The sequence below is a fragment of the Rhincodon typus genome, chromosome 45 (assembly GCF_021869965.1).
Source record: "Rhincodon typus isolate 14 chromosome 45, sRhiTyp1.1, whole genome shotgun sequence".
NCBI classification, from domain to species: domain Eukaryota; kingdom Metazoa; phylum Chordata; class Chondrichthyes; order Orectolobiformes; family Rhincodontidae; genus Rhincodon; species Rhincodon typus.
Genome location: NC_063376.1, coordinates 6,450,088 through 6,474,264, shown reverse-complemented (window position 1 = coordinate 6,474,264; position 24,177 = coordinate 6,450,088). Strand labels below are relative to the sequence as shown.

Genomic DNA, 24,177 nt, shown 5'->3' with positions numbered 1-24,177 from the left:
CTTGCGTGGGCCTAGTAAGACAGGCTTCACTGAGGTGGAAACTAGCTCTGGGAGTGAAAACAGCTAGCGTCACAAGCCCAGTTCAGAAAGGAGACAGTTTGGGTAACTGCCCTGTCAATTATTGCTGAAAGTAACTGGGATTGATTTTAGAGAAATTGTGCTGGGCAACTCTGAAAACAAGGAGGAGAAAGACAGCGAGCTACAAGCTTAAACTATTAGGAAACGGAAATAACCCTGCTCTTATTGGGAGACTCTGTAGTTTCAGATCAGTTTTACCTTCTGGAGGGAGCTCGGTTGTGCAGGCTGCGATGACAGCAGCGGCTGGGGGCTTGGCTGGTCAGGAACGAGGAGGCTGGTGTGCCTGAGCAGAACTAAGATGGTTGATGGCATCATGGCTTCTTTGAGGTCCAGACCAGTACTGCAGCAGGAGGGTGGGAGCGGGCAGCCCGGGGCGAGGTCTGACCCGAAGCAGGGGAGGTCGAGCCCTTTTGTGGAGTCAGTGCCCAGCATGGCTAGGCCCTTACTGACTGTGGTGTTAAACTGTTAACCGTGTTTCTTTGCTTTCCCACTATTTAGTGAGGCGGACTGTAATGCTTAACTTTTTAAAACTTTGTTTTCCTTATTTTTCTGCTTTGCACCCAAGATTCTGTACCTAGGCACCTTCATAATGAAGATGCGCCATTAAGTGGCGACTGTACTTTTCACTGTATTCACGTGAATACAAGCGACAATAAACCTAATTCAAATACAAATTCGGAGGCTTCAAAGTCCTGCTATTCCCTTCTATTCAGCGGTATCAACAACATTCATAAGACTTTTCCAAAATATGCATTTCTCCAGTCCTCTGGCACCATCCGAGCCTAAGGAAGATTGGAAAGTTTTGGGCAGTGCCCCAACAATTTCCACTCAATTCCATTGGGTACACCTTATCCAGTCCTGGCGTTCTATCATGTTTACAGCCTACTCAACAGCACCTTGTCACCGATTCAGGTGTCTGAATTACCTCTTTTTTCACCATAACCTGAGCTACACTTTCTTCCTTGGTAAAGACAGGTGCAAAGTATTCCTTAGTACTTGAGCCACGTCACCCCCCAGCCTCAAATTTTATTTAGATAAATGCAAGGTGTTGCATTTTGGTAGGTCAAAACAGGGCAGGACTTACAAAGTCAATGGTAGGACCCTGAGGAGTGTTATAGGACAAAGAGACCTTGGGGTACAGTTTCATAGCTCTATGAAAGTGGAGCCACAAGGAGACAGGGCAGTGAAGGCGGCTTCCAGTATGCTTGCTTTCATCGGTCAGAGCACCAAATATAGGAGTTGGGGCGTCTTGTTGCAGCTGTACAAGATGTTGACAAGGCCAGATTTGGAGTGCTGCATGCGATTCTGGTCACCCTGCTATAGAAAGAATATTATTAAACTAGAAACAGTGCAGAAAAGATTTACTAGGACGCTATCCTGGACTGGAAGGTTGGAGTTAAATGGAAAGGTTGGATTAACTGGGACTTTTTCCCCCCTGGAACATAGGAGACTGAGGGGTGACTTTATAGAAGTCTATAAAATCATGAGGGGCATAGATAAGGTAGCTAGCAGATAGCTTTTCCCCATTGTAGGGGAGTCTCAAACTAGACAGCATAGGTTTAAGGCGAAAGGGGAGAGATACAAAAGGGTCTGGAGGGGCAACTGTTTCACACAGAGGGTGGAGAGTGTCTGGAACGGCCGCAAGAGGTAGTGGTGGTGGCGAGTACAATTTTGTCATTTAAGAAACATTTAGACAGGTACGTGGATGGGATAGCTGTGGACTAAAGGCAAGCAAATGGGACTAGTTCAATTGTAAAAACTGGGCAGCATGGGCAAGTTGGGCCAAAGAACCTGCTTCCATGATGTAGACCTCTATGACTCCAGGTGTAGCTCCCCTTTTGCTCCAAAATTGGTTCCACACCTCTTCTCACTAGCTTTTACTTGCAAACCAATAGAAAACTTCGCATTCCTTCTGTATTGGCTGTAGTCACTCTTTATACTCTCTCTTCGCCTCTGAAGCTTCTATCTTCAGTTGGATTTGCACTCTCAGTATCTATCTGACATCTGTCAAAAGCCCGTTTTCTTAATTTTCTTTTGGTGTTATTCACTCAAATATGGGTGTCACTGGCTGGGTCAGAATTCATCAGCCATCCCTAATTCTCGAGAAGGTGTTGTTGAGCTACCTTGTTGAACCTTTGAGATGCATCACTTTCGTCATCCAGGAGCTCTGGTTTTGCTAGTCCCACCTTTAGCCTTCAGGGAATATACACAGACTGTACCCATGCTCTCTTTTCTTTAAAGGTGTCAGATTTATAGTTACTTGCAGCCCAGGAGGAGGCCATTCAGCCATTGTGTCTGTGTCGGTAAATAAAGATCTGACTACACTCATCCCATTTTTCCATAGTTTTGGAGACTATGGCAATGCAAGTAATTTATATCTCAATCCTGCTTCAATGTTAGGAGGGCTTCTGATTCAACCAGGCTTGCAGGTGGAAGTTCCAGTCTCTCTCCACCCTGAGTGAAAAGATTTTTCTTCAATTCTCCTCTTGGCCTGCTACCTCTTACTTTAAATCTATGCCCCCTGGATATTGACCCACCACTAATGGAAAAAGTGCCTTCCTATCCAGACTACGACCCTCAGTCTTTGACACCTCTATCTGGTTATCCCTCTCAACCTTCGCTGCTTCAAGGAAAACAACCCAGGCATATCTAATCCTTCCTCATTGCTCAGACCCTCACAGCCCAGGTGGCATCCTGGTAAGTCTCCTCCACATCCTCTCTATAAGGTGGCAACAAGAACTGCATGCAGTACTCCAGCTGCAGTCAGTTTCAGACTCTCTGCTAACCTTTGATTGTAATTGATCTGGGTTAGGTTCATTCTCATCCCAACAAAGGTGGTTCTCCACCATTAACTATTCTTACACTGGGCTATCATTTCTCCTATGCCACAGGTAGCCCAAACTTTACAATACAATTGGTCACCATCCCTAAATGCTCCACAATTGACACTTGACCATCGTGGCTCACTTCATTCTCAAGAGCCAGTGCCTCCTTTCTCTGAATCAGAGAAGTTACGATGTAGGAGGCTATTTGGCCCATCATGTCTACACCAGCTCTCCAAATGCCTTGGTGCTATTTTACTTTGAGTATAAATACTTCTAAACACACTCTAGAAACTCTTGCCCTTTTGTGTCCTTTACATTACTACTATCCAGGTATATATTCAGATAACCAAACCCTCTCTTCCCCCATTATAACTACTCCATACTTCACTTCTAATTTCTTGGCAAGTTTAGATTTTCTCCATCAGTTAATGGGCTACAGACCAGACTCAGGAATGTGACCGCCACCTTTTTGTTCCTTTGCACCAACTAAATTGATTCTGCCCTTCATCACTCTCTCCTCGATGTTTTCATTCATACCACCTTCCCTCCTCTTTTTTAGATGCTTAAGAGTCAATCTTAACTAGATGATTTTTTTTCCTCAAAACAATCATCACAGACGTGATGAGCTGAACATCATTCTCCTGCACTACAAGATTTGATAACTCAATGTTTTCCATTCCAGCCTGTCATAAATTCACTGAAATCGGTTTCTCAATTTCCCTGGTGGAATCTGAGCAGACCACACTGGGTTGTTAGCCTAGTTCCACAGCCACTATGCTACCATACAGACATGTGTGTATGGATTGGTGCTGGGTCCACTTTTGTTTGTCATTTATACAAATGATTTAGATGAGAATACAGGAGGCGTGGTTAGTAAATTTGCGGCTGACGCCAAGGTTGGTGATATAGTAGACAGTGAAGAAGGTTATAAAAGATTACAAAGGTATATCTCTATGACCCTATATCTTGATCAATTGAGACAATGGGCTGAAGAGTGGCAGATGGAGTTTAATTTGGACAAATGCGACAGATTGCATTTTGTAAAACAAAACAAAGGCAGGACTTACAGAATTAAAAGTAAGGCCTTGGGTAGTGAGAACAGAGTGACCTAGGGGTTCAGGTACTTAATTCTTTGAAGTTTGCATCACAGTCAGAGGGGCTGGTTAAGAAGATGTTTAGCACGCTTTCCTTCATTATGCAGTCATTTGAGTATAGGAGTTGGGACGTCATGTTGAGGTTATACAGGACGTTGGATAGGCCTCTTCTGCAGTACTGTGTGTAGTTCTGGTTGTCCTGTTATAGGAAGGATATTAAGCTGAAGACGTTTCAGAAGAGATTTACCAGGACGTTGCCAGGAATGGAAGGTTTGAGTTATGAGAGGCTGGATTGGCTGGGGCTATTTTTCTCAGGCGTGTAGGAGGTTGAAGGGTGACTTTATAGAGGTTTATAAAATCATGAGGGGTATAGATAAGGCGAATGGCATGTTCCTTTTCCCTAGGGTGGGGCTTTTCAAGAGTAGGGAGCATACTTTTAAGGTGAGGGGAGAAAGATTTACACAAGACAGTACAGAGGGGCTTTTTTTTTTAAAAAAAAAAAGACACAGCAAGTGACTCATGTGTAGAAAGAACTTCCACAGGAAGTGGTGGATGCAGATACAGTCACACCAGTTAAAAGGCATTTGGCTAAATGCATGAAAATGAAATGTTTGGGAGGATAGTGGTCAAGTGCAGGCAGGTGGGACAAGTTTAGTTTGGGATTATGGTCAGCGTTGACTGGTTGTTCTGGGTTACATGACCATCCACTGCTGTGATCATCATGCCTGGGTTACTTAGAACCAAGTTAGAAACAGGAAGCAGGTGGATCATCACAATTCCAATTCAAGTTGAGATGCTCTACCGACAGACAGACAGACACAAACACACACACACACATTAAGGTGCTGGGGGAAAACGTTATTAGCCTCACCTTCCATCCCGAGCTCGGAGAAAGCCCCACGTGTCCAGACCATCCTCGGTCAGCGTCCCTGTCTACAGAAGCAGAGTTTAAATAAATGGAGTTAGTTGGGTAGCTGCAGGGAGGGATAAGGGCTGTCACAGTCAGGTAGGATCATTCTACTCTGTACACGTGGACACTGAGTCAGTGGGGAAAGACTGAACAGGATGGGGCTCTCTTAGTAGACGTGATCATCTGATAGAGACTTTTCAAATTATGGAGGGGTTCAAAAGAGTGGATGTAGAAAAGATGCTCGCACTATTACGGAGACCAGCATTTGCAGCCATCAGTATCAGACAGACAGTGATTAATAAATCCCATCGGAATTCAGGAAAAACATCACCAGAGTTGAGAATGAGGAACTATTCCCGCAGGGGATGGAAGTCGCAAGTGTAGATATATTTAGGGAGGAAGCTGCATAAACACACAAGGGAGAAAGGAATAGAAAGATCAGTTGACAGAGTGAGATAGAGGAGGTGGGACGAGCTTCTGTGGGACGTCAACATCAGTATGGCCTTAATTTTTTTTAAAAATTCATTCGTGGGATGAGGGTGTCGCTGACTAGGCCAGCATTTATTGCCCATCCCTAATTGCCCAGAGGGTAGTTATGAGTCAACCACGTTGCTGTGGGTCTGGAGTCACATGTCAGCCAGACCAGGTAAGGATGGTAGTTTCCTTCCCTAAAGGACATTAGTGAACCAGATGGGTTTTTCCAACAATTGATTCATGGTCATCATTAGACTCGTAATTTCAGATTTTTTTTAACGTTGAATTCAAACTCCACCATCTGCCGTGACGGGGTTCGAACCCAGGTTCCCAGAACATCACTTGGGTCTCTGGATTAACAGTCCAGCAATAATACCACTAGGCCATTGCCTACTCTACTAATGGGCTGAATGGCCTGGTTCTCCACCGGGAATTTGTTGCAACTGCTAAAGCGAAAGCGGAGGCTTGGCTGCCTGAGCACAGAGGATGCTCTTGTCCTCTACCCATTCTAGTTTTTCTTTTTTGTTCTAAGGTACTGATTCTCACGCAATTTATTTTGGAATTTATTTGGGAACTTATTTCAGAAATCTAACAGTTAGGTGCGATATTGCTTGTGACCAGTTTGAGGGATGGTGTGCAGCATCCTCGAGAGGAACAGAGGCATTGTTGAGCGGCTGGTTTTCAACATTCTCCAGGTCTCAGGGACGTCCCTCACCTTCATTCAACAAGGTTTGGCCACAATGCCTTATCTGACTGGTGAGCCATTGCAACAGACAGATACAGAAGGAAAGCTTGAAGTGGGACACTCAGGAATGAGTCAGTCTCAGAGACAATGGGAAGTGACAGGAGGGGAGGGGGTGAGGTGCATAGGTGGTGGTGCTGGCTCAGTAACGCCAAAGGGTACAGCGTTTGGGAGGGTGCAGGGTGTGGGGGACACATCAAGGAGCGCCCCAACCTCCCTGCCACCTGCTAAGCACCATTGTCCCCTCTCCAAGACAACTGACCTTGTCAAAGCAGACCAGGTTGAGCTGCCCACACACGTTGATGCGCTGCGGGCTGATAGAGTAGATGCCCTTCCTCTTGAGGCGGTGCTGTGCGTAGACGATGCCAGCCGTCATGGCAGCAGGGAGGGCGGGTGGCACGGTGATCGTGATGATGTCTAGCGCCTCGATGATGATGCGCTGAGCCTCTTCCTGGGGTCAAGAGAGGGGAGAGGTCAGCAAAGGTCAGTCACAAACACCCTCCCAAACACTAATAGCACCAGTGAGGCATTTAGGCTGCAGCTTAAACAAATAATTTGTTTCTCTTAGGTATGCAAAGCAGGGCTTTCCAAAGTGGGGGACTGGGCCCTTAGGTGAGGTCACAAGTCCCAAGGCAGCAGTAGCTGCTGTGGAGTCCTGACCAAGTTGTAGCAACCAAGCTCCCACTCTAACACGTGCTTCCGTTACCCCCATAACCAGTGCTGACACATCCCCCCCCACACCTTTGCTGTCTCCAGTCTCACAGAAGGGTCGTGATCATTGCCAAGTCTCAAAGTGGAGCTGCAGCGGGGGAGAATGGCTTGGGAAGTGCTGCTGTATATAGTTACCACATAGGGTCACATCATGGAAGACTGACTGGCCACGATAGAACAAAACTGGTTAAGGTGAGTCATCAGGAATCCCATTTAGCAAGTTTGCTTGAAACGTCTGAACAGCCATTTTCATCAACCTAAGGCCCTTAACATTATTTGCAGGTTGTTTAGCTCCCTGTAGCCCTCAGATACTGGAAATATGCACCAGCCCATTTAGCAAACACTCCAAAAGCACCTTCTATTTTCTTTCTTCTATTATGGGATGTGGGTGGCACTGACAAAGCCAGCATCTGCTGCCCATCCTTAACTGCCCTTGAATTGAGTGGCTTGCTGGACATTTCAGAGGGCACTAAACAGCCAACCACATTGCTCTGGGTCTGGAGTCACATGTAGACCAGACTGAGTAAAGGCAGCATGGTGGCTCAGCGGTTAGCACTGCTGCCTCAGTGCCAGGGACCCAGGTTCCATTCCACCCTGGGGTGACTGTCTGGGTTTTGCACATTCTTCTCGTGTCTGTGTGGGTTTCCTCCCATGGTCCAGAGGTGTGCAGGCTAGGTGGATTGGCCATGGGAAACGCATGGTTACAGGGTTGGGTAGGGAGGTTGGTCTGGGTAGGATGCTCTTCAGAGGGCTGATGTGGACTCGATGGTCCAAATAGCCTCCTCCCATACTGCTGGGCTTCTATAAATCTAAGGACGTTTGTGAATCAATGAATCAATGCTAATTTTCAAGCTTTACTGTTCAATTACCTAATTTTCCAGATTTAATAATTCAATTTGACTTCTATCAGCTGCCATGGCAGGATTTGAACCCTTGCACCCAGAACATTAGCCTCAGTCTCTGGATTTACTATCCAGTGACATTATCACTAGGCTATCATCTCCCCCGCAGTGCCCTCTAAAATTTTATCCAAAAGCACTAAAATGTTAAACGTCACAAACACAATCTATTGTGTGGAACGTAACTGGCCTGCTCTGAATTTCTAGTAAATTGATGGGTGTTATGGAGAAGGGGAAGGTCGAACCCCTCTGATAATTAACCTGAAACACAAGCACCCCCCCCAATCTGTTATGGTGGGAGTTCCCTTCTAATAATTAAACCAAAAACACACAGAAGCTCATCTTGCCTTTATAATCTGTTAAAAAGAGTGGTTAAATAAAAGAAAATCCCTGATATTCACTTTATAAATAACAATTTTTTTTTAAACTCTAACAGTGAACAAATTAACAGAATTACTAACAAACTGAATAATTGCCCCATAACTACGAACTATTCCCTAACTGAACAAAATTCTAATGGTATGCTGTTCCAAAAATACACAAGTCCCACTTATATAAACCCAAGTAATAAGAAAATAAATTAAAAGTTAGTCTTTCAAAGTCTACATGCCTTTCTTCTGCTGTTCTCAAGTCAAACACTTTTCTTCTGCTGATCCAGCTGTCAGGGATGTTTTCTCTAATTTCTTCTGTGAGGACTCTTAGATAGAAGTGCCGTGGTACCTTTTATGGATAGATGGTGCTTTCTCAGAGAGCTTAGTGATTTCTTGAGAGCTAGGTGATTATTTCTCAGATGGCAGTTTGCTCTCACACCAATTTTCAAAAACCCTCCCCTTATATACCTTGGATGACATATCAATTTTCTTACAATAGCATTGTTCCAAGGTTGTCAAAACCATCAGATTTAAACTCAATTGGCTTTCAATCGCTAAGTGCTTGGTTTAAATTAATTGGTAGATTCCAGCGAGTTGCCAAAATATCAAAATAAGCCTAAGGTTTCCAACCACACAGCCAATTGATATGTGCTTGCATTTCAGAACTGGCTGTTCAGCTTCAGCTACATTCAGACTTTTTTCCTGTATAAATCTCTAAGCTTAGAAAAGCACTTTACCTCTTAAAGGAACCACGCACTCTTCTCCCTTATCATTGTTTTTACAAACAAATTCTAGCTTCCTGCCTTCTAATTCACGATTACTCTACACAACTTTGTAACAACGGGCAAGAGGGGGCACGGAGGCTAACCCCAGCACAACCAACATCCCAACAGAGGAGATGAACAGCATGAGTCGAAGAAATACAGGACAGTGGACTGCAGGTGCGCCCCCACCCAGGTCACACTCCATACTCACCCCCTTCAGGGAACTGCTGATGATACTGTAGACCATGCCGATGCCAGCAACACACACCAGGCAGAGCAGGAAGCGATACGCATCGCGGTACAGCTTGAAGTCGGTGGGCTTTGGGTAAAGGATTGAGCAAACCAGCTGCCCTTTTGAGGTGTAGAAGCCTAAGGATAGGGAAAAGGAATGAGAACTTCTCATGTCATAGTCAAGGCCAAGACAAGCAGCTCAGGCTATCCACTACCTTAATCTCCCTCACGTACCTGTACGGACGACGACAGCTTTCACCAGCTCGCCGCTGTAAAACCGCGTCTGGATGACGGCTGTGCCGCAGAAGAGAGTGTGGCGCTTGTGGTTCTCTGGGCAGTATACCTCTTCCTCCTCCTCCTGTACCGTCCCATTGGTGCAGTGGGCAGGGACCGGAAGGTTGGTTTTCAAGACGGGCACACTTTCCCCTGTGGTGCAGGGGAGGAGGAGAAAGCAGACACACAGTTAAAAAGGCAATTCATGGGTCATAAGGGAGACATTTGAAGGTGGTGATCGGTGATAAAATTGATCAGAGCCAAATGAGTTTCAAAACACGGAAAGCCATAGAACCTACGCTGCCTTTGTTTCATTTGTTCACCGGACGTGGGCGTCGCTGGTTAGGTCAGCATTTATTATCCATCCCTAATTCCCTTCAAGGTGGTTGGTGTTGAGCTGCCTCTTTAAAGCTCTACAGTCTGAGGGGTGCAGGGGGCATCCACGGTATCGTTGGGGAGGGACTTCCAGGATTCTGACCCAGCGACAGTGATATTTTTGTTTCTTTATTCCTTCACGGGACGAGGGCATCGCTGGCTAGGCAGCATTTATTGCCCATCCCTAATTGCCCAGAGGGCAGTTAGGAGTCAACCACATTGCTGTGGGTCTGGAGTCACATGTAGGCCAGACCAGGTAAGGATGGCAGTTTAAAGGACATTAGCGAACCAGGTGGGTTCTTCCAACAATTGACAATGGATTCATGGTCATCGTTAGATTCTTAATTCCAGATATTTACTGAATTCAAATTCCACCAGGATTTGAACCCAGGTCCCCAGAATGTTATCTGGGTCTCTGGATTAACAGTCCAGCGATAATACCACTAGACCATTGCCTCCCCTAATTTCCAAGTCAGGATGGTGAGTGACATGGGAGGGGAATTTGCAGGAGGTTGGGGTCCCAATGTCACTTGCAGTCCTTGTCATTTTAAATATTAGAGGTCCTGAAGGTGCAGTTAAAGCAGCGGTGGTGCTGCTCGTTAATGGCCCACATTGCTGCCACTCAGCATCTGATGTGGATGGAACACAAAGTGGATTCCGGATTGCCTTGTCTTGAATGATGCAGGCTCTTGCTACACAATTAGCCCACTCCCTCCCTCTTGTCGTACAGATCTGCAGCTATTCTCTCCTTCGCGTATTTATTCAACTCCCCCTTTTGAAATTCCTATTCTACCTGCTTCCAGCATCCTTGCGAGCAGCATAATCCAGATCGCACACACCGTGTTTAAAAATTTCTCTTCATGTCCCTCGTCGTCTCCTCCTCTGGTTATTTTTAACTCTTCAATCTGTGTCATTTGGTTACTGTTGCCATTTGTCACTGGAAGCATCACTTAATCCATCAAAAACCTCTCAAGATTTAGAACACAACTATTAACTCGCCCCTTAAATTTGCAAAAAGCAGCTGGAGATCTGTATAACTGTCCCAAAGAAGGGCTGCCGTGACCTGAAATGTTTAGTCTGAATCTTTCTGCAAAGGTGCTGTCTGCTCTACTGAGTATTACACTTTATGCATCGACTCTTCTTAACCTTCACTGCACCAGGGAGAACAGGTATCATTCATAAATCCTACCAACCCTTCCATCCCCTCATTAAGATATTCATAGATTTCAGAATCCCTACAGCATGGAAACTGGCCATTTGGCCATCAAGTCCACACCAACTCTCTGAAGGGTGTCCCACCCAGACTCTCTCACACCCCAGCCCTATACCTGTAATCCTGCATTTCCCATGGCTAATCCACCTAACCTACACATTTCTTGACACTATGGGGCAATTTAGCATGGCTAACCCCACCTAGCATACACATCTTTGGACTGTGGGAGGAAACCCACCCAGACACAGGGAGAACGGGCAAACTCCACACAGACAGTCGCCCGAGGCTGGAATTGAACCCAGGTCCCTGGCACTGAGGCAACAGTGCTAACCATCATTCCTGATTTTGGAAACACCTCATCCTCCTCCGAGCACACAAACATATAGATTTGAAGGCCACTCAGTCCCTCAAACCTGCCCCAACAGTCAATAAGCTCGAGTTGACTCTCATTATTTCACATTCTTGCCCATCCCCCACCCTCCCCCGTAACCTTTCACCCACTTGCTTTTAAAACATTTACATCCTTTTAACGTGGAGACCAATAGTGTCTGCAGTACTCTAGAGGTGGTCTCATCAGAACAGAATACCTTCCTCACTTTGTATTCAATTCCTCTTGCACCGAACGATAACCTGAGATGAGCCCATTCTGACTTCCACTGTGGTTCTGGTGGGTCTAGTCAAGATGCCCATTTGGCAGGGCAATGCCTGCTACTGGTCAGATTACACATCGGATGACATATCGGGGTGTCTCGGCCCAGAGCGGGGGCATCGCTGTGCGCAAGTGGGTCCTGCCTGGGCCTGTTCCAGAGGCAGCAGGTGGAGATCGTGGAAGAGGCAGCTTCAGCAACAGCGACAGCGACGGCATTGCGGCCCAACACAGTAAGAGCGAGCAAAGTACCCCAGTATCTGCACCAGCTGAGGTGCCCCGGAGGGTGAGCTAAGCGGAGGACTCAAAGACTGAACTTTTACCTTTATTCCTTCATTTTCCTAGTTTATATTAAGGAGGACTTGAATGTTAACTATTCCCTTATTTCTTTATTTTTCTACAAAGGTAATGCTTAACATTAAGTTTGTTTTTTCTACTTCCTACCTTAAGTTTTTTGTAACTAGGTACAAAGTAGTAATGGTGCCATTAGACACTTTTCACTGTACTCCTGTACTTGAGTATACATGACAACAAAATCTAAATCTAAACTAGCTGCCAAGGAAGGCGGTTTCACAGGGAACATTACAATGGACGTTGTTTTATGGACACAGTGACAGAGGGCCTCTGGCAGGCAGTAACCTCTCACCAGTGCGCACACACTCACACTGTTCATTCCTCACCCGTTAACAAGCTCTCGTTGACCACACACGTTCCGCTGATCAGCACGGCGTCACAGGGCATTATCATGCCATTGGTCGGGATGACGATGACATCTCCAGGTACCAGGTCAGTTGAGAAGATTTCCTCTGTCACTGTGAATATTTTAAACAAAAAAAGGAGATAAACACCCAAAACGGAGGGGGCAGAAATAATGAACTCTTCACCTGCCGCCTGCCCTTCCAAGAGCTGGAATTAGACACCAAGAGAGTCAGAGTCGACACAAGGGAAGGTAGCAGCGCGGCAAGAAACAGAGAAAGCATTCTGTACAAGAGGTCGACTCACTGTTGTTGTTGCGGTAAACCCTCACACGGACCACGTTGTGGGCAGCCACCATGTCGTGGAGGAGAACATATTGCTGAGGGAATGAAACAAAAGATGATGTTGAGAAGGTTTCAGATGGTGTCTTGAGCTGGTTGTACAGCTGTTTACACAAAGACTGAGAGCTCTTTACCTTTCTCACAGTGTATAGGGAGGTACAGATGGAGATGACAGACATGAAGACAATGGCAGATGCGTACAGGTAATAATCATCAAAGGACCACAGAACCACACTGAAGACTTGGAAAATGTAGAATGGATTCAATACCTACAGAAAACAAGAGAAGTACAAGGTGGGTTATAGTCAGTAAAATCTCCTCTACCTTTATAAACTGAAAGTAAAGCTTTCTCAACACTACTCCCCCCCGCATCGAGTACTCCCACAACAAGGACAGCACAAGGTTAGATACAGTGTAAAGCTCTCTCTACTCTTAATGACAGCAAAGCTACCTCAACACTGTCCCCATCAAACCTGGCAAGACAGGGACAGCACGGGGACGGGGTCACACACACACACACACACACACACACACACACACACACACACAGAGTGAAGCTCCCTCTACTCAAATTGAAAGTAAAGCTCTTGCTACAGTTTTAAACTGAAAGTAAAGTTTTCTCAACACTGTCCTCGTCAAATACTGGGAGGGCGGTACAGCATAAGATTAGATACAAATTTTGAAAAGAAAATTGTTGATACTGTCATTAATGACAGGGATGTAACTGCCCCAATCCAGAGCAACAGGCCCCACTTTCCTGGAATTCAGACTTCTACCAACTTCAGCACATTGCTCCCTTCCCCACATCCACTCAACCCTCACACACCTTGGCTCAGCAGAATGCAGGAATCACAGAATCCCTATAATGTGGAAGCAGGCCATTCAGCCCATCAAGTTAACACCAACCCTCACAAGAGCATCCCATCCAGACTCACTTCCTACCCTATCTCTGTAACCCTGCATTTCCCATGGCTAACTCACCTAGCCTGCACATCCCTGGTCACAATGGACCATTCAGCACAGCCAATCCATCTAATCTTTGGACTGTGGGAGGAAACTGAAGAAACCCAAGGGTGGAATCAAACCAGTGCTAACCACTGAGCCACCATGCTGCCTGTAGGTCGAATGCTGATAGAAGTTGCCCTGCCATCTCACAGAGACTTGCCTGCTCCAGCTGTGAACAATGTGGCCTCCCACTCATCCTCTCATTTTAACCAGCTCATGAGGCTCAGCAGAGCCACTGGCTAAAGGGTACAAAGTTCCATTACCAAGAGCCCTACCTCCTTTATCAGGAGTCGAGGAATTGAAGGCACTTTCACGTCAATCTGATTCTTGCCATAGAAGAGTTTCCTGTAAAGGCAGAACATGAGAGAAGCTGGAGACAAACCAATGACCTCACATAGAAAACAGTCCCCACCACACCCACCAGCGAGAACAGAGCACACCACCTCATTTAGAGGAAACCCACCAGAGTTACATATCTCGTTCCCCTCCATCGTTGCAAATTATCATCCCATTTCTACCTCTTTTTCCGCTCCAAAGTCCTTGAACGTGCTGTTATATCCCAACGCCAAGTCCCAGAACTCCATCAGATCAGATTTCCACCATTGCTACAATACTGAAACTCTATCACACCATGACTTATACCCTATGACAAAGCTAAACTTTCTTGACCTGTCTGCAGCCTGAGGCCCAGTCAACTACACAATCTTTCCATAGCTGAGTATGGCTGGTCATAGAGTCATGGAGGTATACAGTGCAGAAACAGGTCCTTCAGCCCAACTCGTCCATGCTGACAACATTTCCCCAACTGAACTAGTCCCATTGCCTGCGTTTGGCCCATATCTCTCCAAGTCTTTCCTATTCATGTACCTGCCCAAGTGTCTTCGAAATGTTGTAACTGTACCCACCTCTATAACTTCCTCTGCAGCCCATTCCATACACACGCCATCTTGTGTGGAAAAAGTTGCCCCTCAGGTCCCTTTTAAATCTTTCCCCTCACACCTTAAACCCACGCCCTCTAGTTTTGGATGCCCCTGCCCTGGGGAAAATACCTTGGCTAGTCACCTTATCCATGCCCTTTATTATTTTATAAATCTCTACAAGGTTAACCCTCAGCTCCCTACACATCAGTGGGGAAAAGTCCCAGCCTATCCAGCCTCTCCTTATAACTCAAAGCCTCCAGTTTAATAACATCCTTGTCAATCCTTTATGCACCCTTTCCAGTTTAATAATGTCCTCCCTACACTAAGAACTTCTATTTCTATCTCTGAATTGGTGCCCGGCTTGGTCACACCTCACCCTCTGCTGAACACTCATTTGCACCTTCATTACCCCGAGGCTTGGTTATTCCAAAGCACCGTTCTGCTACATTCTACCCTGCATGAATTAGAACCTCGTCTAAAACTCTGCAACACTCAACATGGCTCAGACTCAGGCCAAGGTACAGGGTGAAGCCGAGTACCCTACACGACAGCTGAGAAACAGTGAGGACTCTGGGGCAGACAGTGTTCCTGCCAAGATTCTGAATCACAGCAGAGACATGCGCCTGGCACAGCTGCGCAACGTCACAGCCCCCACCAGGGGTTGTACGTATCCGCGATCAAGGCTATACTCAATGAGAGTCAAGACTGACTGCAATGACTATGGGGGAGTCTCCGTGCTACCTGCCAAAGGGAAGATCATTGCAAGGATCCTCCTCAATTGCTTGCTCCCAGTGGCTGAGGAACTTCCTCCAGAGTCAGAGGGCAGTTATTGATCATCAAGAGGCATCATCGACAATATTTTTCAATGCGCAGGACAGTCAAAATAAACACAAGCAGCAACGCTGCACACAAAAAGCCTGTCAATCATGAAGGTTTATAGAACGGTCTCCTCTTCCACAATAAAAACCATGACCTTCACCGACAGTAGCACCACAGACACACAATTCAGTGACGACAGGTCAAAGCAAGGCTGTGGCATCATACCTACCATCCTCTCATCTCCCTCGCTGCACCTCAGCTTCAGCAAATTATCCACAGGCACAGAGATCAAGCCAGCCCAAAAGACGGGACACAGCTTAGCCGACATGTCCTGCAGTCCAAAATTATTCCATCATCCGCCGTTGGGCGCGTTCTATTGAACCCGAGGAGGAGTAAGTCACCCTGAATCCCAAGGACTTTCCCACTCAGCTCAATGACTTATGCCAGTCGCCTGTTAGGCAATTGACTCTCTCCCTCACCTCTGTAATCACCTCCAGCTCTACAGCTGAGATCTCTGCATTCTGGCCTCTTAAATACATTCCCAAACCCCAATTCCTCACCCTTGGTGCCTTGCACCTTTGGTGCTAAGGTCCTCAGTTCTGGAAGTCTCAACCTAAACTTCACTTGCCTGTTTTAAGACGGTCCTCAAAACCTACCTCTGTGACCAAACATTTGCAATGTGTGCCCTGATATTGCCTGAAAGGATTCATATATTATTCGATAGGTGCAACCGCGACGTATCTTGGGCTAGGTCTGTGCCAATTTACGTAGCTGTAACAGAGGGAACAGGCCACCTGTCTCTCAATTGCCATGGCCTCCTCCCCATGTGGGCACATACCGATAGTCTTTGCTGACTGCAGGCAGAGTGGCACCATGGCATGCATGCACTGCTGAGCATGGGATCCCCTCCTCCAGCGCGGCCAGTCTATAGAACATCTGCCCACGTGGGCTCCACAAGTACTTGACGTTTTGATGGACGAAATAGCGGATCTAATTGGCAAAAAGAAGAGGAGATAAATATCAGGGTCAGGGTTGGCAGGGAACATAGAATGTAAGGAGTATTTTGCCTTCATCATCACTCCTGCCAAAATCCCAGTGGCACTCCGCTCTAGCTGCCCATCAACCTCAATTCTGCAAGAGGGTGTATTGCAGTGGAGTCTAATGTGCCCCTCATACTCCTGCAGCGGATTGAAATCTAGAGGAGAAACCTTAGTAAACACATCTTCAGCTCTCCCAGACCCTGGATACAGAGACAATCAGCTGAGATCAGCTCACGCAATCCCTCTGGCACCTCAGGTCTGGGGTTCATAACAATCCCAGCTAGTTAAACACCCGAGTGCCACATTTCCCCCATTTGATGGTGAGTCAGCAAAGTCACACTCTGGAAAGAAGCCATTCTCTTGCTCCCAGATACGTCTGCACCGCTATCAGCCCAGTGCACACCAGTGGAGAGGGGCACAGGTTTGAGTATGCGGCAGGTCAATGAACCTCAGCATCAAAGTGCGTACGATGAGTGTGGGACGGTGGCAGGTACGTGGTTTGAAGTCTCGGAGGAACAAGAGCAAAATGTTCAACCAGAGTAGTAATCACCAAATCCCCAAGCCAGACTGAAGTATCTGCGAGTACTTTATCCCTCCTACATCGATCTTGGGTTTGTCTCTGTTCTTCGAAAAGATGGGGAGAAGGTTGTTTGGTTGTTTGATACACTGGCTCATGCTTCTGTTCCTGCCATCTGGATTACGGGGGTGATAGTAATGCCAGACAAGGTTATGGTTACAGCGTCAGGTTTGCCCCGTCTCAATCAGAAAGGAGAGAAAACAAAAAAACTCTCAATCTGACCTGAACTCTTTCCACGTCTGGAGTCTTGGGTAACAGATCCTTTTCACACTCTGGGTGCTCAATCACGATGGAAGTTGCACTGCACACAGGTTCCTTGTCGCGGCTGGGAAACAGCACACCCAAGGGATCGTAGCCTGGAGCATCCATGAATAGCACCCAGACCCTGAAGCATGTGCGGAACTCATCCTGCAAGTAAGTAGATGTTAAAAGAAATACTCTGTCAGTAGTAGAACCACTGGCTGGATGAAGGTGGCAATGTGCACTCAGCTCGCAGTACCACCGATCAGCAGTAGGTGGCCCTCTGACCTTAGGGGGTCTATATCAGATGACAGCCAATTTACAGACAGCAAGCTCCCGCCAACAGCAATGAGGTAACGGCCTGACAATGTTTAAATAATGTTGATTGAGGTGAAGAATTATGGCCTAAGAATGTTATCTTTCCAGAAGCAATGGATCAGAGAGGGCAGTAATCTACAACATCTTATCTCTCCTAGGTGACTGCACTTGTTACTTACTGTGGTCCAAAGCAGCAGAACTGTGGCCTCTCGGAGCGAGACTTCCCTGCACATCCACCTGACGCTCCACTCAGGCATCCAGTAGAGAACGAGGAGCAGCAGCCCGCCACTGCATACTGTCCCTACACCAACCAGGCCCAGCTTCCACCAGCATGGCTGGTAACCCACCACTTCCTGTGGCAAGACAGAGAACAGGGTCAGCAGAATCCAGTCAGGACCCTGACCCAGCTCGTTGCTGCCCGACTCCAATACTCCCCAATCCCTCAAGCAACTCCAATCCTCCCAACCTGAACCTCCGCATCCTTACACCCATCCTTCCCAATCGCTCAAGCTGCTCAAATCCTCACCCCCATCCAAAGCCCTGACCCTCCTCAACACTCCCTCCTCCTTCCCAATGCCCGATGTGATTCTAACGAGGCCCCACAATCAGAGACTCCACAACTCTCAGCCAACCTTCCCAATGACTTACACAACCCTGACCCAAATACAAACCTTCACAACCCACACTCCTTCCCAATCCCTCGTGACACCGCATGACCCTGATCCCACCTTCCCAACACACACCCTTTTTAATCCCACCCAGCCAAGCTCCCCACTGTCCACCAATTACCTCAAATATGCACACCCACCCTCCCACAAAAACGGCACTTTCCCCAACCATTCCCTCACAGAATCCCCACAGTGTGGAAACAGACCATTTGGCACATCAAGTCCACATCGACCCTCTGAAGGACATCCCAGCCAGACACCCCCTTTCCCTGTAATCCTTCATTTCTCAGGGCTAACCCACCTAGCCTGCACATCTCTGGACTGAGGGGGTAAACCAGAACACCCAGAGGAAACCCATGCAGACACAGGCAGAATGTGCAAACCCCACACAGTCACCCCAGGGTGGAATTGAACTTGGCTCCTCGGCACTGTGAGGCAGCAGTGCTAACCACTGAGCCACCGTGTGACCTGCCCTTATCATCACCCCTCTCCTCACACCTCAAACCTTCACCGTGCCTCCCCACCATCCCCCAAATCCTCATCGACATCCTTTTCTTTTTGAACCTCCTCTACCCCAACCTCATGGATTCCTCACCCCCTCATTCTCTCCATGCACTTTCTTGGGTTGATCTCCCACCCAACTCCAAGCCCGCACACCCCATCCACCGCAGCGTTTCACAAAAAGCCCCCTTCCACCCAGGTCAGCAACTTTTTAAACCCTCACTGCAATCTTGCAAATGCCTTGCCTGTACCCGAGACCAATGCTGCCTGCCTTTGCCTCATCCATCACCGCCACTCAACCAGACCATGGCTGAGATGATAATCCTCAACTCTACATTCCTGCCTTTTACCCACAACCTTCGATATCCTTCCTGATTAAAAATCTCTCATAACCTTGGAGATGCTGAACGGCCCTGTTTCAGCATATCCACAGATTCACTCCCATCGGAGAGAAGAAATTCCTGCTTGGCTGTTTTAAGTGAGCAACCACCCCTTCCTCAGGTTAATGCTATTCTCTTTCCCACCCTCCCTTCTCGCTCTCTCCGTTCCAAGTGTGGCACCTTGTGCTATCCCAGACTCACCATCTCATCCTCGCGCTCCGCATTGAGGTATTTCTTCTCCGTTCTTTCCATTTGTCCCTGTGTCGCACCAATCTACGGCCCCACCGCTGCAGCCCTGTGGAAACAACGCAGCCCATCAACCCACAGCACAGAAGGAAGCAGTCAGCGCCTGTCCCATGACATCTGAATGGGAAGAACCGCTTGCCGTTCCACATGCAGTGGCCATATCCAAGCCAAGGGGATGGCCGCTGTGCAGTGTAACCAACAAACAGTACACCTGCCTGTGCTCCAAACCAAGGGTGCTATTTGAGGGAAGGCAGCTCCAGAATAAAGCCAGAAGTTGAATGGTTAAGTTATATGCAATGCAGGGATTCATTTTTTGTACGAATACTGCACAGAAACAGTATAAAGTAAGGCCTACAACGCTAAAGGGGGTGCAGAAGCAGAAGGACCTCTGGCTGTGCAGGTGATAAACCACTAGAGGTGGCAAAACAGGTCGAGACATGAGTTGATAAAGCATACAGCATCCTAGACATTATTAACAGAGGAACAGAGTACAAGGGCAGGGAGATGTTGCTAAACTGGTGCAAAATACAGGCTCGGCCTCAGCTGTAGTACTGCATCCAGTTCTGGGTTTGAACTGAAAGTTGATGCAAAGGCTCATGAGAGGTTGCAGAAAAGATTCAGAAAGGAACGGAAACAGGAATGAGGAACTTCAGTGATGTGGAGAGAATCGGGAACTGGAAGATATTCTTGAAGCTCACGTGGAACAGCCAGCTAGAAACTGTGTCCGACCATGTAAGAGTGGCGTGCGGGTGCGTTAGGTACACGTCTGTGCAAATCTGTGGGAGAGATGCACAAACGTGCACTTTGTTTCCACACTTTAATGTCACCACAACCCAGAGTGTGTCACTGACCTTGGTCTGAAGGGGAATTGGCAATGAGTCAGGTGGAGATTCCAAATGACCTGAGGGAGGGGGATATTTTGACAGAGATTCCGAGGAGCATAATTAAGATAAATGAAAAAACCAGAGGGGAAAATTTAACAACAAACATAGCTGGCTGTTAAGATCTGGAATGCACTGCCTAAAAGGGCAATTTGATAGGAACTTTCAAAGGGGGAAACTGGGAAAATACCTGAAAGGGAAACATTTGCAGCGATATGGCCAATTGAGCAGGGGAAAGACTGGTGTTTATTAGACAGTTCCTTCAGAGTACCAACATAGACATAATGGGGGAGGCTATGGCCTAGTGGTATTAATGCTGGGCTTAATCTAGAGACCCATGGAATGTTCTGGGGACCTAGGTTCGAATCCCGCCACGGCAGATGGTGGCACACGAAACTAATAAAAATCTGGAACTAAGAGTTTAATGATGACCAGTGTTGTCCTTTAGGGAAGGAAACTGCCATCCTTACAGGCCAGGTAACCAACCAACATAACAATGTGGTAGATTTCAATTAGGAATGGGCAATAAATCCTGGACGGGCCAGTGACAGCCATGTCCCGTGAGTGAATTTAAAAAATTTGCTTTCCTATCATTCAGGGAGTGAGGATTGAAAGGGAGGGAGGGAGGGAGGGAGGCATTAACAAGGTGAGACACAAACAAAACCTTTTTCTCAAATCTGCCCTGGACAAAGCAGTTCAGGCAAAAAAGGTTCTCAGAGCACGTAGAATGGCATGTGAAGGAAACAAGTCTCACTGCCAGTTTTGGAGGATGTGATATCCCCTTTAAGGCTCATGGGGAATCACTAATTAATCTCCTGTGGAGCTTGTTGAATACGAGTTCCCTTGATAACAGGCAACAGCCTGACAAACTGTAACTCCACTTTTTTTAAAATTCTGAGATCTGGATGTTCAGGTCCATTGTACCCTGAAGGTGGCAACGCAGGTGGACAGAGTGGTCAAGGCGGCATACGGCATGCTTTCATTCATCGGACGGGGTAATGAGTACAAAAGTTGGCAGGTCATGTTACAGTTGTATAGGACTTTGGTTCGACCACGTTTGGAATACTGCGTACAGTTCTGGTCGCCACATTACCAAAAGGATGTGGATGCTTTGGAGAGGGTGCAGAGGAGGTTCACCAGGATGTTGCCTGGTATGGAGGGCGCTAGCTATGAAGAGAAGTTGAGTAGATTAGGATTATTTACATTAGAAAGACGGAGGTTGAGGGGGGACCTGATTGAGGTCTACAAAATCATGAGAGGTATAGACAGGGTGGATAGCAAGAAGCTTTTTCCCCCAGAGTGGGGGACTCAGTTACTCGGGATCACGATTTCAAGGCGAGAAGGGAAAAGTTTAAAGGAGATATGTGTGGAAAGTTCTTTACGCAGAGGGTGGTGGGTGCCTGGAACGCATTGCCAGCAGAGGTGGTAGAGGCGGGCACGATATGGTCATTTAAGATGTATCTAGACAGATACATGAATGGGCAGGGAGCAGAGGGATCCAGATCCTTGGAAAATAGGTGACAGGTTTAGATGGAGGATCTGGATCGGCACAGGCTTGGAGGGCCGAAGGGCCAGTTCGTGTGCTGTAATTTTCTTTGTTCTTTGCATTCATGGGACGTGGACATCGCTGGCCAGGCTAGCGTTTATTACCCACCCCTAACCACCCAGAGAGCAGTTTAATGTCAACCACATTGCTGCGGGTATGTAGGCCAGACCAGGTGAGGATGGCAGTTTCCTTCCCTAAAGAGACATTAGTGAACCCGATGGGTTTTTCCAACAATCGACAATGGGTTCGTAGTCATCATTAGACTCTTAATTCTAGATACTTATTGAATTCAAATTCTACCATCTGCCATGGTAGGACTTCAACCTGGATTAATAGTCTAGTAGTGGGCCATTACTTCCTGCAAAGGACTCCGGATCGGAATTCTTTACAAATGCAGACCCGATCCCTTCCCTCACTTTTGGTGGTTTGGATGCAAATTTCTAATTGACTGCATGGGTGATTTACTAGTGGTGGTTACTAGTTGGATAAAAATGTCACAGTGATTTGGTGGTGGGAAAGCTGCTCAGTTGTGTGAGAGAATATTTCTGACACGAGAAAAATAAGATAAAGTAGACCCAGGGGGTTCTTGTGGGGCAGTGGTAGTGCCCCTGCTTCTAAGCCAGGAGGCCCAGATTCAGGTTTCATCTGTTCCAGAGCTTTGCAATAACACTTCCACAGGTTCATTAGAAAATATGTAAAGCAGATCCAGTAAAAACAAATAAAAAAATCAGTGTGATTAGGAAAAAAAAACAAACGTTCAGTTTGTGTCAGAGCACTTCTGTACACAGGAAAAAAAAAGCAGACCCATGCTTCTTCGTGTGGGCTGCAGTGGTAGTGGCACTGCCCCTGGACCGGGAGACCTAGGTTCAAGTCCCACCTGCCACCAGAAATGTGCAACAATGCTTGGATGTAAACATTGAATTCGCCACATGGATGATTTACTGGTAGTGGTTAGTAGTTAAAAACGAAGAAAAAAGGTCATGGTGGTGGAAAAACTCTTCTGTTGAGAGAGATAACACTTCCAAATATAAAGAAAAATTTAAAAAAAAAACCAGCCCTGGAGGTGTGGCGGCCCTCTTATGGTGTGGTGGCAGTGTCCCTACCTCTGAGCCTGGAGGCCTGGGTTCAAGTCCCACCTGCTCCAGAGATTGTCATAAAATCCCTGAACAGGTTGATTGGGGGAAAAAAACAAATCTATAAAGCAGACCCAGGCCGTTTCCCTGGTGATCTCACGGTTTGCATTTTGTCCTTTCACTGTAGGGAACCAGGTTCCATTGCCGGTTACCGGAATGACAGTTTACAATAAGGGAACTTGTGGTGCAGGGATAGTGCGCCTCTCTCTGAACTTTGAAGTCCAGGTTCAAGTCCCACCCGCTCCAGAGGCATGTAATAATGTCTCTGAACCGACTGATTAGAAATATATTTTAAAAAAACTGCAGAACCAGGGGCGAGCCTGTCTGCCCCAGGCTGGGAGTAGCCTACGTGTGCCATGAGTAGTGGCTTTATTTTGGTGTTTTAACAATTTACCTTTTCAGTCAGGCTTCCCGAGTTATTTCAGAGTATCTGCCTTCAGCCCAGTCACTGTGTCAACCTAGATTCTGCACTGAGTACACAATAGGGAAAATAGGCATGGAATGGGTACAGGAAGCAGAAATATATCCCCCTTTTCCATGCTAATCCATCTTCTGATGGGCATGGTCAACTGCCAATCCCTCATTCCCACATCAATTACTCACCCCCTCGGTTCCGTACTCTATGTCAGCTGAAATGCTGCCACTGCACGTCCCAGACCCTGTCTTGAGGGCTCGATCGAAGGATTGCCTGGAAGGGCCGGACAGAAAGAGAGAAGCAAAACATGTTAATAAATCCTACTCGTTCCCCCTGCAAAGGCAACACAGTGTCCGCCTCTCGACCCTCCGCGTTCAGGGGAAGCTGCCTTCACAGGTTTAGCCATACTGCGGGTGGCTCCCAGCATCAGGTCAACCATTTTGTGAATGAAAGGCAGCCATTTCGCCCACTGTACAAAGTTGACCATGAAAGGTTCTCTCAACTTACTTGCCTAATCATCAAAATTGGCACACAAACTGAGAGACACAGCCCATTGGCTATTAATAGAACATGGCTGTGTCAGATCTCAGCTGTTATTTGTGTAGCTGCAAGTCACTAGGAGCCAGTCTGTGAATTCCTGTCACCCTTACTCACTCCCTGGCACTTACGCAACAAACAGTGACGTTACTCCCTTCACAGCTCCAAACCAATTCCCAGCCAAATGCTGAGATAGTAAGAACTGCCGACGCTGGAGTCAGAGATAACAGTGTGGAGCTGGAGGAACACAGCAGGCCAGGCAGCATCAGAGGAGCAGGAAAGCTGACGTTTCGGGTTGGGACCCTTCC

The 24,177-nt window shown here is 47.0% G+C and overlaps 1 protein-coding gene across 1 annotated transcript in view; it reads right to left on the bottom strand.

The window, feature by feature from the left end:
• LOC109924681 (polyamine-transporting ATPase 13A3-like) overlaps positions 1–24,177 on the bottom strand; it is a 70,293-nt gene that overhangs the window by 30,690 nt on the left and 15,426 nt on the right. Inside the window, 13 exon segments of the mRNA XM_048619966.1 lie at positions 4,869–4,930; positions 6,386–6,574; positions 9,080–9,237; positions 9,334–9,525; positions 12,287–12,418; positions 12,609–12,681; positions 12,778–12,912; positions 13,924–13,993; positions 16,226–16,377; positions 17,227–17,412; positions 17,742–17,915; positions 19,313–19,406; positions 23,521–23,605. Coding sequence (XP_048475923.1) covers positions 4,869–4,930; positions 6,386–6,574; positions 9,080–9,237; positions 9,334–9,525; positions 12,287–12,418; positions 12,609–12,681; positions 12,778–12,912; positions 13,924–13,993; positions 16,226–16,377; positions 17,227–17,412; positions 17,742–17,915; positions 19,313–19,363 — 1,574 coding nt within the window. The 5' untranslated portion in view covers positions 19,364–19,406; positions 23,521–23,605.